The 16924-nt window shown below is 46.3% G+C and overlaps 1 protein-coding gene across 1 annotated transcript in view; it reads right to left on the bottom strand.

Annotated features, from left to right (window-relative positions):
• Window positions 1-15278, bottom strand: part of LOC144491882 (SRSF protein kinase 3) — a 40663-nt gene extending 25385 nt beyond the window's left edge. The window contains exons 1-3 of the mRNA XM_078210172.1: window positions 15265-15278; window positions 6364-6476; window positions 431-539 (exon numbers count right to left, since the gene is read on the bottom strand). Coding sequence (XP_078066298.1) covers window positions 431-539; window positions 6364-6476; window positions 15265-15278 — 236 coding nt within the window. The remainder of the gene's footprint in view (window positions 1-430; window positions 540-6363; window positions 6477-15264) is intronic.
• Window positions 15279-16924: the final 1646 nt, after the last annotated feature.

Here is a 16924-nt window from a genome sequence, read left to right as displayed (position 1 = left end):
CAACCACATTGCTGTGGCTCTGGAGGCCAAACCAGTTACGGACATCAGATTTCCTTCCCTAAAGGACATTAGTGAACCAGATGGGTTTTTCCTGACAATCAACAATGGTTTCATGGTAATCAGTAGGTTCTTAATTCTAGATAATTTTAATTGAATTCAAATTTCACCATCTGCCGTGGTGGGATTTGAACCTGGGTCCACAGAACATTGGCTGAGTTTCTGGATTAATAGTCTAGCGATAATATCACAAGGCCATCACTTCCCTAATAATCTAATCATTACTTTCTGATTTATCTAATCTCTTTTACCATTTTCGACCTTTGTGGTATATTCTTGATCATTAATATTGGTTTCTCAATTTCAAAAAAATGTAACATTTAATAAACCCAATACATTACTAAAGCCAACATGAACGAGATTGATTACTTACAGAAGATCCCAGCAAAGCCACACTGTTGAGTAATAGCCCCAGCCCAATTTTCTCACCACTTGATATCTTCCGTTAAAAATGTCCCCTAGTTTCACTGGGTGGTAGCCTCCTGTAAAGACACATTGGTTAGTCTTCAGCTTTAGGTCAGCACTTAACAGGGAATAATATATTTTAAAAACTAGCAGGTTCACACGTGTATATGCATCAGTGGACATTTTCACATCCTGGAATTGAGATTCCAGATATGACAAAAATAGTTTTATCACATTAGGTATTAAGGTTTATTTAGCAAAGGGTGCAGAAATATCATAGCAGAGCTAAATATGGTTCCCTATATGGGCGGCACGGTGGTACAGTGGTTAGCACTGCTGCCTCATAGCACCAGGGACCTGGGTTCGATTCCTGGCTTGGGTCACTGTCTGTGTGGAGTTTGCACGTTCGCCTTGTCTCTGCGTGGGTTTCCTCCGGGTACTCCAGTTTCCTCCCACAGTCTGAAAGACGTGCTGGTTAGGTGGATTGCCCAAACAGGCGTCGGAGTGTGACGACTAGGGGAATTTCATAGTAACTTCATTGCAGTGTAAGTCTTACTTGTGACTAATAAATAAACCTTTATGGCGGCACGGTAGCACAGTGGTTAGCACTGCTGCTTCACAGCTCCAGGGACCTGGGTTCGATTCCCGGCTTGGGTCACTGTCTGTGTGGAGTTTGCACATTCTCCTCGTGTCTGCGTGGGTTTCCTCCGGGTGCTCCGGTTTCCTCCCACAGTCCAAAGATGTGCGGGTTAGGTTGATTGGCCATGCTAAAAATTGCCCCTAGTGTCCTGAGATGCGTAGGTTGGAGGGATTAGTGGGTAGATATGGGGGTAGGGCCTGGGTGGGATTGTGGTCGGTGCAGACTCGATGGGCCGAATGGTCTCTTTCTGTACTGTAGGGTTTCTATGATTTCTCTTTACTTATACGGCTATTTTAATTTAAATATTTAAATAGTTTTCCAAGTGATTTTTACTTGGAAAATACCCAGACTTTCTGGGTAACATTCCAGACTTTCTGGGTAACATTCCAGCCATGATGTGGAGATGCCGGCGTTGGACTGGGGTAAACACAGTAAGAAGTTTAACAACACCAGGTTAAAGTCCAACAAGTTTATTTGGTAGCAAAAGCCACACAAGCTTTCGGAGCTGCAAGCCCCTTCTTCAGATAAGTGCTGACCTAAAGCTGAAGACTAACCAATGTGTCTTTACAGGAGGCTACCACCCAGTGAAACTAGGGGACATTTTTAACGGAAGATATCAAGTGGTGAGAAAATTGGGCTGGGGCTATTACTCAACAGTGTGGCTTTGCTGGGATCTTCTGTAAGTAATCCACTCACCTGAAGAAGGGGCTTGCAGCTCCGAAAGCTTGTGTGGCTTTTGCTACCAAATAAACCTGTTGGACTTTAACCTGGTGTTGTTAAACTTCTTACTAACATTCCAGCAGCAGCCATGCAAGCTTTTGTTGCAAATTTGCATTACATTGGTTGAAAATTTCTTTTCATAATAAAGTGGCGAATTAAACTGAATATACAATAAAAACCGGCATGTCGCAAGCAGGAGTAAAACTACTCATCAACAATTGCTATAAACGCCAATCAAAGGCACAAGTCAGGAGTGAGATGGAATGCTCTCCACGTGCCTGGATCGCTGCAGCTCCAACAACACTCAACAAGCTCGATATCATCAATTTTTACTGTAACTTCATTGCATTGTTAATGTAAGCCTACTTGGTGACACTAATAAATAAACTTTAAATCATCCAGGTCAAAGCAACTCATTTGATCACCACCCCACCCACTCACTCCACCACCGGAGCACAGAGGCAGCAAGTGAGTATCGTCTACAAGGCGTGACTGCGGCAAGTGGCAGATTACAGTGAGGGTGTTCTTAATGAAATGGAGATTTCTGACACACTGTTTCTTGCTGATGTTGAGGTAGGAGATTTGCTCCCTGGAATGGACATTCTGTTATCATTGCTCTGGGTCTCAGAGGGATCTGGATTTACAGATACTGCTGGAGGCAAGGCTGTTGGTAAACTCGACCTTTTTGTGAACATCAAGCTAACAATGTACAATGCAGACTTAACACAAGGCTCTACATGGAAATCTCTCTCTCCATTCTCTGTAGGCATGTCCTGTTATGGCACTGATGATGTATATTTGTTTATACTACAGGCCTGGCCGGCATAGTGGCACAATGGGTGGCATATTGGCACAGTGATTAGCACAGTGCCAGGGACCCGGGTTCAATTCCGACCTCGGGTCACTGTCTGTGTGGAGTCTGCATGTTCTCCCCGTGTCTGCGTGGGTTTCCTCCGGGTGCTCCAGTTTCCTCCCACACTCCAATGATGTGTGGGTTAGGTTGTGTGGCCATGTTAAATTGATCCGAGTATCAAGGGAATTAGCAGGGTGGGGTTATGGGGATAGGGCCTAGATGGGATTGTGGTCGGTGCAGACTCGATGGGTCGAATGGCCTCCTTCTGCACTGTAGGATTCTATGATTTAGTTTACAGAGCTCGAGTGAGACCACATCTGGACTATGACCAACAGCTGAGAACCCTCTCCGAACTCTTCCAGCAACTGAACTGTCTGGCTTTGTGTTGTCTCTGTCCTTCCTTCTGCAATGCTATAGCCTGAGGGGGGTGCACACTGCTGCAACACATGTCTGGTAGAAGATGGTGGGCAGAATCCTTGAAGTCAGGACAAAGTCTTTCAGCACATCCTCACTCCCTGCAGACTTCAGCAACTTTAAACAACTCTGAAAAGCACCAATCACCTCGACAATAGGGCAGCAAGAACTACTAGAATTAAATCAGCAACTAACTTTAAAGTGGTTGAAGGTCCCTTTAAACAAAGCTTCCTGTTACAAATTCGGCTGTGCATGTTTAGGAGGTAGCATTAGCTGGAATATTAAGCTGCAAAATGGCAGTGCCGGCATTGAACCCTCTAACTCCTGCGGCTGACCAGGAAGGCATCAGCTGCGGTTGCACATGGGCAACATGCCCACACCCTGGCATCAGGGTTTTCATGACTGACCCTAATGTCTTTCTGTTCGGCACCAGAAGCATAAGTGGCGAGCGCGTGGCTGTCGAGCATCAAATCCCAATACAGATTTCTGCTTTATTAATAGAGATAAACTTGTTGCATTTGCAATGCATCGTGGATATATAAAATGGAGATAGTGATTGTAGGTTTTTGTAACAAATCGTTTGAAACAAGCTGAAAGTGTGGAGACTATTCCTACAGCACTGAAGGAGGCCGTTCGGCCCATCGTGTCCATGCTGGTCAACAAAATCTGACTACACTAATTCCATTTTCCAGCGCTTGGCCCATAGCCCTGGAGCTTACAGTAGCAAGTGAATATTGAAATACTTCTTAAATGTTACAAAAGTTTCTGACTCAACCACCCTTTCAGACAGTGAGTTCTCTGGGTGAAAAAAATTCTCCTCAACTCCCCTCTTAGCCTTTATGTCTGACCTTAAATCTATGGCCTCTGGTTATTAATCCCTCCATTGATGGAAAAAGTGCCTTCCTGTCCACCCTATCTATACTCATATTCCCTCTCAAACTTCGCTGCTCCAAGGAAAACGACCTCAGCCTATCCAATCTTTCCTCATAGCTCAGACCCTCAAGCCTCCTGGTAAATCTCCTCTGCACCCTCTCCAGTGCAATCACAACCTTCCTATAATGTGGTGACCAGAACTGCACACAGTATTCCAGTTGTGGCCTAACCAGCATTTTATACAGTTCCAGCATGGCCTCCCTGCTCTTGTATTCTATGCCTAGGCTAATTAAGGCATGTATCCCATATCTTTCCAACTTTTACAGTTGCACCATAGAAAGCATTCTTTCTGGTTGTATCACAGCTTGGTATGGCTCCTGCTCTGCCCAAGACCACAAGGAACTACAAAAGATCGTGAATGTAGTCCAATACATCACGCAAACCAATCTCCCATCCATTGACTCTGTCTAGACTTCCCGCTGCCTCGGCAAAGCAGCCAGCATAATTAAGGACCCTGGACATTCTCTCTTCCATCCTCTTCCATCGGGGAAAAGATACAAAAGTCTGAGGTCACATACCAACCGACTCAAGAAACAGCTTCTTCCCTGCTGCTGTCAGACTTTTGAAGGGACTTACCTTGCATTCAGTTGATTTTTCTCTACACCCTAGCTATGACTGTAACACTACATTCTGCACTCTCTCGTTTCCTTCTCTATGAACGGTATGCTTTGTCTGCATAGCATGCAAGAAACAATACTTTTCACTGTATGTTAATACATGTGACAATAATAAATCAAATCAAATCAAATCAAAATGTCTTCTTAACCACCTTACCTACCCGCTCTGCGACCTTCAGGTATCTGTGGATATGCACTCCAATGTTCATCTGATCTTCAGTATGTCCCAGGGTCCTACCTTTCATAGTTTAATCCTTTGCCTTGTTAGCCCTTCCCAAGTGCATAACCTCACACTTTTCCAGGTTGACTTCCAGCTGCCACTGCTCCACCTACTCTCCATATTTCTGCCAGATGCTCCCTGCAGACACACTGTAGCTGTCACCAAAATAGTGGGACTCATCTGACATTACCCCCTAGCACCAGAAATGCGTGCAAGTGACAAGGATGCCATTTTAGGGGCAAAACGGCTTTCCTTGCTGTAAGGGGACGAAGAACTCACACTGCACATTTTTACTTTATAATATTATATCTTCGTGGCTAATTTCTAAAATTTCAAATCTAAATAATGACCTTTTAAAATGGCTGAAGTTTATCTGGCTTGGAATCTTGAACAATAAGACCTATTTGGCAGAAACCTGTGCCTCACTATCTCTGAAGATAAGATAATGACTCCTGTGGGCTGCGGAGACCAAATTCAAAGAGAAGTATACAAAGGCCACTGACGTCTCATAAGCCAGGCTTTATCCCACTATAATTGGATGAATGCACAGGAGGCTACATTGCAAGCCTCCTTCCACATGTGTGAGTGTGTGTAAATAAACTAGCCCTCTGCATTCACTCCATCTCAAGTTTGCCGTGGGGTTATTAATAGAAATTGGATCACATCAAAACTGAGAAGTTGGGATTTACAGATTTGTCTGCTAGGACAAAGGACCCCGCAATCTCCCATTAAGACTTCATGGTTGGAACATTAACAATCTCAGGAGCTCAAAGGGGTATACGCCCCTTATCAAAACCAAAGTGGAGAGGTGGGAGTCATCTGACATTACCCCTATAGCTGGTGAAACCTGTAATATTACCTTGTGAAGCTGCAGAGCTCAGTCTGCCATCTTTCCATCCACCAAGCAGCAGAATGGAAAAGGGGTTCTGTCCATGTTTGAATGCCTGGCCCCATCTATATTATTTATATTGGAACTTCTGTACTATTGCCAACAAAGCTAATTTAATCTTTGTGTGCCAGGGAGTCTGGAAAAGTGAATTATCCAGCATCAGTTTTCAACCTGCCAACACCATTGAACTTCTGATTCTGGGCTCTGTGAAACCTGCGAAACAATAACTATTTTCTCTGTGGTCTATTCCTTATCCCACTATAATTGTATGAATGCACAGGAGGCTACATTGCAAGCCTCCTTCCACATGTGAGTGTGTGCAAATAAACTAGCCCTCTGCATTCACTCTATCTCGAGTTTGCAGTGGGGTTATTAATAGAAATTGGATCACATCAAAACTGAGAAGTTGGGATTTACACCACTGATGATAAAGAGAGAAATCAAATCACCTTCCTGTTTATGGATATGTGGGGTGAGCAGAGAAATCGGAGTTATTTAAATTAATCACCCTTCTATTATGGAAAAACATGAGTGCTACAGAGTTGAATTTTGTGCTCTAGATGATAATTTACCTGAGACTATAACTTGCCACTCTCTGGCACTGAAGAGTCTCACCTGTGCAATATTCTGCTGGGTCCTCTTGACCTTCATCTAAGAGTTGCCTTGATTTGTGGAGAACTTGGCTGGTGAAATCTTCTCCAAGAATCTCCTCCTTTTTACACTGAGGTCTGAAATAACAATAAAAGATAATGTGTGGAATTCTCCCAAAAGAGTTCTAAGTGTTGAATTCGTGGGAAAACTGGAGTAATTCAAGCCGTTATTTTTTCAGTGGGAGTTCACACTAGAATCTCCCACACTCTGTGCAATGCAGGGGGCACCAGTCTGAATATCATTACACTACAGGGGGCGGGGACTATTCACGCTGGAGAGGCTGAAATCAGTGCGACTCTGCACATGCGTAGTGGCCCCGAACTGTTGGTTTCTTGTTTACTGGCCAGCTCGATCGCTGGCCAGCCCGGGACCCCCACAGTGCTGCCTCCCCAACTCCCTCCATGGCCCGATCACAGCTCCCCCCCCCCCCGACCATTCCCAGCCCAACCCTGCCCCGGACCCCCAATCTACAGTGCTGGGAGATGTTAGTGGGGTGTGGACACTTGCAGGAATCCCGCGAATCCGCCCCCCGCGCGATTCTCCCAGGCTGAAAATTAGCGCAGCGGGATGGGAGAATCGCTCCCAATATTTGGATGACCTTAGGAGTTGCAAAGGTGGTGGCTGCGAGCAGATTCGGGCAGGATTCTGATGATGATGTCAATAAAATATGGCAGGTGTTGGCAAAAAAGCAAAATACCGCAGATACTGGAACTCTGAAATAAAAACGTGAAAAATTATGTAAATACGCCAAAGATAAGGCAGCCTCACCAAAGGCTGTTCTGATGAAAGGTGACCTGGAAATTGAGCAGGAATTCCAACCTCTGCCAAGGCCAGGATCAGATTTAGGCTGGGGCTAAAAATAGCACCCCTATTATGGGCATCACGGTGGCACAGTGGCTAGCACTGCTGCCTCACAGTGCCAGGGACCTGGGTTCGATTCCAGCCTTGGGTAATTGAAATTTGCACGTTCTCCCCATGTCTGCATGGGTTTCCTCCGGGTGCTCCGGTTTCCTCCTACAGCTGAGGCACTGTGTATAAGAGTTGGGAAATCATGTTGCAGCTATTTAAAACCTTGGTTAAGCCGCATTTGAATTATTGCGTGCAGTTCTGGTCACCACACTACCAGAAGGATGTGGAAGCATTGGAGATAGTGCAAAGAAGGTTCACCAGGATGTTGCCTGGTCTCGAGAGTGTACACTATGAGGTGAGGTTGAATAAACTAAGATTGTTTTCACTGGAAAGATGGAGGCTGAGGGGAGACCTGATAGAGGTCTACAAAATTATGAGAGGCATCGACAGGGTGGATAGTCAGAGACTTTTTCCCAGTGTGGAAGTGTCAATTACAAGGGGGCACAGGTTCAAGGTGAGAGGGGGAAGTTTAAGAGAGATGTGCGGGGGAAGTTTTTCACGCAGAGAGTGGTGGGTGCCTGGAATGCGCTGCCAGAGGAGGTGGTGGAAGCGGGCACATTAGCAACATTTAAGAGGCATCTGGATGGGTTCATGAATAGGGAGGGAATAGAGGGATACGGCCTGAGTAAGGGCAGATTTGTTTTTAGTTTCTTGGGCATTATGCTCAGCACAGGCTTGGAGGGCCAAAGGGCCTGTTCCTGTGCTGTACTTTTCTTTGTTCTTTGTAAATTGCCTCTTGGTGTCCCAGGATGTATAGGTTCGGGGGATTAATGGGATAAATGCACAGGGCTACAGGGATTTAACATTTAATGTTTATTTATTAGTGTCACAAGTAGGCTAACGTTAATACTGCATTGAAATTACTGTGAAAGAGGGTGGGTAAGAGTCTCGGAGAGTTGATGCAGAGTCAATGCAGATTCAATGGGCCGAATAGGCTCTTTCTGCACTGCAGGGTTTCTAATCTATGTTGTGTTCAGCCAGCATGCTAGTACCCTGGCTCAATCCACCTCTGGGCCATTTTTGCAGGGACAGGGTGGGAAGTGCTGGTAGAGCTACCCTCTTGTGTATAGTGGGTAGTCAATCAGACTCATTAAGAGTCTCATTGAGGCCAATTAAAAGAGGCCTGGAATTTTCCTGTCTCCAGGTTCCCACAGGTGGCGAGAGCCTGGAGACAGGCACCCATCAGCAGGCCGGAGGTCCAGCGCCCAGACAGAGCCAGGCAATCTCCTGCCTGCCTGGGTGCAGGGGTATCCACAGGCCATCCTGTAGAGGGGCTTCCTCACCCATACACTGGTGACCTGCGTGCCACACTTGCTCAGTAGCTCCAGCATTTTTATTACTGGGGCTCTGGAAGCTTAGTAAGTAGGGAATTCAATTCCTACTTCAGTCTCTGGCTATGTAGAATGGACATAGATTGTGAGGTCGTGGGCGGGATTTTCTGTCCATGCTCGCATCAAAACTGAAAAATTCCGTCCGATGTCAACGGACCTTTGCGTGGTCCACCCCCCACCCCATCCCCCCACCCCCGCCTGCTATGATTCCTGTGGTAGGCGGGATGGGAAAATTCCCCCTGATGTCTTTTACAGCTCAGAGCAATGTGAAGTCAGCAGGACTGGCACACAACTTAAGACTTTTACCATAGATCTTTCAAGCATCAATGTGCTCTGCAACAAGCTTTAGTAATACGCACTAAAAGATAAAACATCAGTATCTTGTATTCATCTCATGCTTCACATCAGTCTGAACCGCATGAGGAAAGACAACATTCCAACTCATTCCATCCTCTGGTCTAAAGCAGCGCATGTGCCACCATGTCCCATTGCAATCTGATGTCTTGGCATATGTTGTGGTGGCTAATTCAGGTTATCCTACCTTCCTATCTGGAAAATACATTGCGATGGCAAACTTCCAGAATATTCTATATGCAGGGAGACACGTACTGCTGGAGTATCACACCCTTCCATCCCAATAACTAGTTGAGGTATTAAACTGTCAGATGACAAGAAATAATCTATTGCTCCATTCCTGTTGTGAACTCGCAAACCCTGCTCACCCCTGCCCTCACTGCCCCGATCAAATTGCTACCACCATCAAAATGTTCCTTAAAATATTCTAATATTCACCTGTTCTACATTTGCAAGTCATTTATTAGTGCTACAAATAGGCTTACGTTAACACTGCAATGAAGTTACTGTGAAAGGGAGTGGGTAAGAGTCTCGGAGAGTTGGTGCAGAGTTGGTGCAGACTCAATGGGCCGAATGGGCTCTTTCTGCACTGTAGCGGTCCTTTGTGTAAACAAAATGGTGACAACAATCTTAAACTTGCTTGTCACCAACTTGAACCTGCTGTCCTGTTGTCATGGTTCAATGGTCCAAGATTTACTGTCCCTATACTGTTTAATGTTTTATATGGTCTGTGACATCCCCTCTTTGTCGACTTCTTTCAATGTTGAAAAGCTCAAGTTTCTCTCGGTTTTCACCATATTTATGTATCACCGTGTCTGTCCTTCCCTCTTCTCTGCAGAATTGCCTGGTACTGAATACCTGTCCTGCACACGATATGCTGAATTGAATATGCTGGCCTCAGGGTTACCAACCCTCCAGGACTAGCCTGGAGTCTCCAGGAATCGAAGAGCATTCCCAGGACACTGTTAGATGCAACCCTGGAGATAAATTGTCAGGGCATTAAAAATGATTTTTTTCCCATCATTTTCTTTGAACATATCATTTTACCACAGACAAAAACATTGAAATGGGGGGCAAAGGCTGTTTGGCTGACAGTTAGGCAGCATCCAATTGGGGAATGAGTCTTTTTTGCTTTCCAGTCAGCATGGGAAGGTGGTGTGTCACGAGGAAGGGTGTGTTGACCAACTAATGGTTGGAGCATGGGGGCAAGTCATGTGGTGAAATTCCAGGAAAACATTTAGGGGGCAATCTTACCTTCTTGTCCCGCCAGTCTATGGGCGGGGTGAGCCAGTAAGATCGCGAGAGAGGAGACAAATCGGGTTTGTGCCTGATTTCTCACCCCTCTCACTGGGCTGGGCCAGGCCAGTGGGAGGGACAATTGTATGGGGGTGGGTGGAGGGGGCGCTATCTAGGGGGGGGTGGCAGGTTGATTGGCCGGGAGGACAGTGATCATGGGGGGAGAGGCGAACGATATCCGGGGGAGGGGGGGGGTGTGACTGACAGATCTTTCAGTTCTATGAAAAAGAACATAGAGATCTGTGCATGTGCAATTGCGCCCTCTACTGGGAGCTGTTGGCTTTCTGCCAAGCTTAGGCCCCACTCCTTTCCCCCTACTGGCGGGAAACAGATTGTGCATTTTTTTGCACAGAGCGGCATAGGATTGGACTTATGTGGCGGGATTTTATGGCCTCGCTTGACCTGAGACCGGAAAATCCTACCCAAGGTCAACGGATATTTCCATTGTCCCCCCTCTCCCGCTCTGATTCCGTGGCAGGTGGGGTGGTAGAATTCCGGCGGTCGCCTCGTTGAAAAGACAGATCTGAAACTCACCTGTTTTCATGTTTGTTTGGGACTTAGAATTTATTTGGTAAGTTCGCCCCCTTCGTCACAGTTGGCAACCCTACTTGCTGCCCTCCCTGGAGGATAATGTAGGGCACTGGGCACCCGAGTCATGGTTGCCTGATTATTAAAGAACATGTACTGATGCTTTCCCGACAGACCTGGTGAGTTTTTCCGGCATCCTCAGTTCTTTTTTCAGATTCCAGCATCCGCAGTGTTTTGCTTATTTTTAGACTGTGAGGTTTGCCCAGCTGTTTAAGCAGACGGAGAATACACAGAGGAAAAAAAAGCCTTTTTCAAAAAGGAAGTAACAAAAAAGTATAAACGGTGAAATATGATGAGTCTTGGAGCAACTCTGCGCCCCCACAAAAGATTACATTTTACCATCAAATATTATTTTCTCCCATGAGCCATCTGTTGCTACAGAAACTATTTTTATCTTGCTGGATGGGCAGACGATCAGGAATCAGTCTCTATGGTAACCTTCCCTTCCTAAGTGATGACCAAGTCTTTACACGGCCAGGAGTTGCTCAATGAAGTCTTTGAAGAACAGCCATCGTTACTTGGCAGCAAATAAATCCGAGAGTTCTCTGTACTGTTGTAGCTTCTGACATTGTATTGACAGCAGAACAAGATACGATAAATGATCGCAAGTGAATTACAAGGTGTTGTCACAAAATCAGGGGCTTTGGTTACAATTGAGGTTGTAGTTGGACAGCTCACCTCAAATCATTTTTTATCACCACCGTACCACAAACAGCAGAAAATTGAAACTCATTCATTTTTCAGTAGAAAACAGAAAAGATCCCAAAGGCCCCTGAATGATATTGCCATCTTGTGGAGAACTGGGAGCGGTTTTGCACTGTGAGTCAACACCTTAGAGAAATTAGGGCAAGATTATCTTTACTATGGGTTTAATTAACTTAATATGAGTTTTCCACATCCAGCAGAAAGAAAAGCGCCTTTAGTCTGAGTCCCAATGATTTAGCATATTGTTCTTTCAACTTCTAGACACAGAAGTATACCATGTTAAACTGTTGTATCAGTATTCTTTTTGTGAAATTACCCATTTGTGGTGAACCATAGATGGTTATCACTATGGGTACTGAACCATAGATGGTTAGCACTATGGGTACTTGTACATATGTTACTCTTGTTACTGTTGGGGTTAGGGTTGGGGTGTTCCACCTGTTGGTATTGTTCTGTGGTACACTCCGGTTGGCTCCGCCTACCTATAGGAGTATAAAGGTCACTGCACTTCCTAGTGACCCTTTAGTCTGGGATTGTATTGTTAAGCAGTATGCTCCATTCTTGTTGCTAATAAAAGCCTTTATTTCCCGGGTACGAACCAGCCTCCCGAGTGAATTAATCGCGCATCACCATTCACTTCTCAAAGACCAGGTCAGTGAACTATTTCCCAGGTAACTGCTCAGTGTGGCATGCGTTATCCAGGGTTGGATAATCATTGGTGATTATTGCAAATGGCCCCCGATGTCGCCTGAAAGGAAGCTGGATTATTGAAGCTTAGTCACTTTCACTGTCACTGGCTATGTAATGCCTCTAGAAGAGGTGGGGTCTAACCTCTGGTACAAATGGGGCTCAGTCTCTTGCGGAGATGGGGGTCTAATCTGTGGTAGGGGTGGGGCCCAGTCTCTCATTGAGGTGGGGTTTAACCTGTGGTAGGGATAGAGTCTGGTCTCTTATTGAATTCAGGTCCAGCCTGCGGTATAGATGGGGTCCAGTCTTCATTGAGTTGGGGTCGAGCCTGTGGTAGGGGTGTGGTCCAGTTTCTCATTGAGGTGAAGTCTAACCTGTGGTGGGTAGGAAGAGTGGGGGACAGTCTCTCATAGAGGGGAGCTCAGGGTTCATGACAAGCTGGTGACACATTAAGGTAATGTCTTGTGAGACAACAAAGCAGCCTGTTTGACCAGCACCTACCTTAAACATTCACACCTTCCACCATTGGCACACAATGACAGCAGTGTGTACTATCTTCAAGATACAGCGTAGCAACTTCGACGGCACATTCCAAACCTGTGACCTCTACCACCTAGAAGGATGGGGCAGCAGACACATGGAATCACCACCATCTCTATGTTCCCCTCTGAGTCACTCACCATCCTGCGTTGGAAACATATTGGCTGTTCCTTCACTGTCGCTGGGTCAAAATCCTGGAACTCCCTCTCTAAAAACACTGTGGATGTACCTTCACCACAGGGACGGCAGCAGTTCAAGATGGCGGCTCGCCACCGCCTTCTCAAGGGCAATTAGTGGCGGGCAATAAACGATGCCCTTGCCAGAAATGTTCATAACCCATGAATGAATTAAAAAAACAGAAAACAGCTTTTTCAAGCTTTGTGAGTTGTGATATTCTATTCCGACTGCCTTGGTTCATATATGATGTGGAGATGCCGGCGTTGGACTGGGGTAAACACAGCAAGAGTTTTAACAACACCAGGTTAAAGTCCAACAGGTTTATTTGGTAGCAAATGCCATTAGCTTTCGGAGCGCTGCTCCTTCGTCAGATGGACTCCATCTGACGAAGGAGCAGCGCTCCGAAAGCTAATGGCATTTGCTACCAAATAAACCTGTTGGACTTTAACCTGGTGTTGTTAAAACTCTTACTTGGTTTATATACACAGAGGTGTACACACAGATGATGGTTCTGCTGTATAATCAGCCCAATCTCCCTTCATTATTCCTCCTGATCCTCTTCATTACAGCGGAAACAGGGGATGTTGAAGGGAAATAGCATAAACTCTTAAGGTGCAAATATCACAAATGAAAAACACCAGCAATTAGCAAAGGGGAAATGGCAGGAACAGAAGCATAGAAACAAAAAGAGTTTTCAGCATCCCGAAGCATAAACAAAGTAGCTTAGATTGACGTTCACATAGCGAGATATTACATTCGATAAATGAATGCTTGGTCAAAATGACAGGTATATGGAGAGAGAGGTGGAAAGGTTTAATAAACTTTGAAGATAGCCTTTCATGCCTTTTTTGCCTATGACCAGCCTCAAGCAACCCTGAATCTCTTTATTATACTGGAAACCATTTCAAGAGGCTTTGTTGTGGATGTATATTTGATTAGTAGATGACAGGCGGTACTTTAGCGAATACTGCAAACCAGCCATGTCACAGACTCAGGAAAGTTGCAATGCAACAAGTTACGGGATGAGACAACAAGTGTTCCACCTCCACGATCAATTTTCCTCTTCTAGCTGTGCTGAACTTGCTCTGAAATGAGCAAGAAATTAAGCAAAATTTCGGCCAAATGTAGTGATGCGCGATATAACACACGAGAGGTGTGATGTACTCGGGAAATAAAGGCTTTTATGGCCAACAATAACAGAGCTACTATATACAGTACACGATCCCAGACTAAAGGGTCACCAGGCAGAGCAGTGACCTTTATACCTCTCCCAGGAGGCGGAGCCGACTGGGGTGTACCATAATAACTATATTAACAGGTAGAACAGCCCAACCCTAACCCCAACAGTAACATATATACAGACTCATAGTACTGGCCAGACCATGGCTCAGCACTACCTAGTGGGAACGAACAATGGTTCACCACATGTAGCGAATTTATCCTGCCCATCTCCTAGTCACTGTATGAAATGTGGAGAACATGAGTGAGATTCTCCGGGCTCCCAGCCGCATGTTTCCCGGCGGTGAAAGGTTGCACGCTGTTGACTGGCAATTCTCTGGTCCCACCGCAATCAACGGGAATTCCCATTGATGTCACCCCATGCCGCTGTGAAACCTGCGGGCAGGGGAGCGTGGCAGGCGGGGCCAGAGATTGCCACTGGCCTGAATGGCCAGAGAATCATAGAATCCCTACAGTGCAGAAGGAACCCATTCGGCCCATCGAGCCTGCATCGACAGCAATCCCACCCATGTCCTTTCCCCATTACCCAACTGTTAATCCCCCTGACACGAAGGGGCAATTCAGCATGGCCAATCAACCTAACCTGCACATCTTTGGAGTGTGGGAGGAAACCGGAGGAAACCCATGCAGACACGGGGAAAATGTGCAAACTCCACACAGACAGCCAACCCAGGTTGGAATCGAACCTGGGTCCCTGGTGCTGTGAGGCAGCCATGCTAACCACTGTGCCACCGTGCTGCCCAGAATCCTGGCCCTTTTATTTGATTAATTCATTTTAGATGAACATCGCTGGCATTTGTTGCCCATGCTCTGGATAACTGGTTGGTTTGCAAGGCCATTTCAGAGGGCAGTTAAGAGTCAACCACATTGCTGTTGGTCTGGACCAGATGAGATAAGGTCAGCTGATTTCCTGTCCTAAAGGACATTCGTGAATCAAGTGAGTTTTTAGGACAATGGTCATCTTTTTGTCCCAGATTGATTGAAATAACAGCTTAAATTCCCCAGGTGCCATGGTGGGATTTGAACTAATCTGGATTACCGGTCCAGTAACATGTTCACAATGCTACCTAAACGCCAGGGGTATATTAGAGTTAGAACTTGCACCAAGCGGCGGCTGATGTTCCAGGCTGTACTGAGCTTAGTGATCATCCCAGTGACAAAGATGGAAAGGGACTGAAGGCCAGTGACAGATATATTTGGCATTGGGTTTCTCTATGTTGTGCTCTGCCTGAATAACCCGGGATCAACACGGGATCAGGCAACAGCTTGCTCTGCAACTTTTCTTTCCTTTTAATGGCATCTGCTTTTTATACTGCTGGAAACGGGACAGCAATAAGTCAGCAACACTCACACCAGCTGCCCTCTCAGCCTCTGCACGTCAATGAGAGCACAGCACCAGCGCTGTATCTGCAGTCTGCAGCAAGTACGGTAATATCATTCTGGATGTCTCCGACCCCCTGAGGACCGAACCTCTGCATTAAGTTTCAAGATTTATTTTGAGTCTCGGCGGTTATCGATTTTCAACAATTTATTTTGCATGCACATTAACACATGCAGGTGTATAGAATGCAAGGTGAAATAGCGCAGCTGGGAAAGTGTTAGACTGAAGACCTAAAGGTCCCTGGTTCAATCCTGGGTTTCGGCATGAGTCCACATGCTGGCACTGCATTTCGTCTTGCAGTGTCTTCCCTCTCAGCGGTTAGCACTGCTGCCTCACAATGCCAGGGACCCGGGTTCGATTCCCGGCTTGGGTCACTGTCGGTGTGGAGTTTGCACGTTCTCCCCGTGTCTGCGTGGGTTTCCTCTGGGTGCTCCGGTTTCCTCCCACAGTCCAAATGTGTGCCGGTTAGGTGGATTGACCATGCTAAATTAATCCTGAGTGTCAGGGGGACTAGGTAGGATAAATGCATGGGGCCAAGGGGATAGGGCCTGGGTGGGATTGTGGTCGGTCCAGACTCAATGGGCCAAATGACCTCCTTCTGTACTGTAGGATTCTATGACAGATGATAACCAGCATGATCTCCTAACAGCCCATTTATAAAACGGCCCAAATATTTACAGGGAAGTGGAGAGGGTTCAGAGGAGGTTGAAACTGGCTTGAGAGCTGGATCAGAGACTGGGAGATTCAGTCATTTGAAGAACAAGATCTCATTATATTTTTTATTCCACTTCCCGCCCAACAGTTGGTCAGATTGACAGCCTGACTGGCAAGCAAAAGATGTCCAAGGCTGGGAACTGCAGATGGGCCCAGAAATTTGAGTGGGGGTGCAGGTATGCACGGGGGGGGGGGGGGGGGGCTGTGTGCAGGTATGCACGGGGGTGGGGGGGGGGGGATGGGGGGGACGGTTAGTAGGGGAAAAACTTGGCTGACACAATGGGGTTTGTGGGGATAAGAAGTGACAGGTGGTGATGGAGGTGGGAGAGAGAGGCCATCATGACTGGGGGAGAATGAGAGCATTGGGGCTGGCGGCTGTTTGGGGTTTGGGGGTGTGGGAGGACATTGCAGAGGAATGTGGGAGATTATGATGTACAGTGGAGAGGCTGAAGGCTTCTTTTAGGGACTGTGTGGGAGCATTCCTCCTCCTCCCCCTGGCCCACAAGGAGTGCTGAAAAATGCATTTACGAAGTTCGCAGTTCCTGCCTCCCTTTCACCACTGGCTTTATTGACTCATGGAAATCTCGTGCAGTAACAGTGAATT

This window comes from Mustelus asterias, chromosome 3 (genome assembly GCF_964213995.1).
Source record: "Mustelus asterias chromosome 3, sMusAst1.hap1.1, whole genome shotgun sequence".
Lineage (NCBI taxonomy): Eukaryota > Metazoa > Chordata > Chondrichthyes > Carcharhiniformes > Triakidae > Mustelus > Mustelus asterias.
The sequence above is the reverse complement of the archived record's forward strand: the minus strand, read 5'-3'. Positions and strand labels throughout refer to the sequence as shown.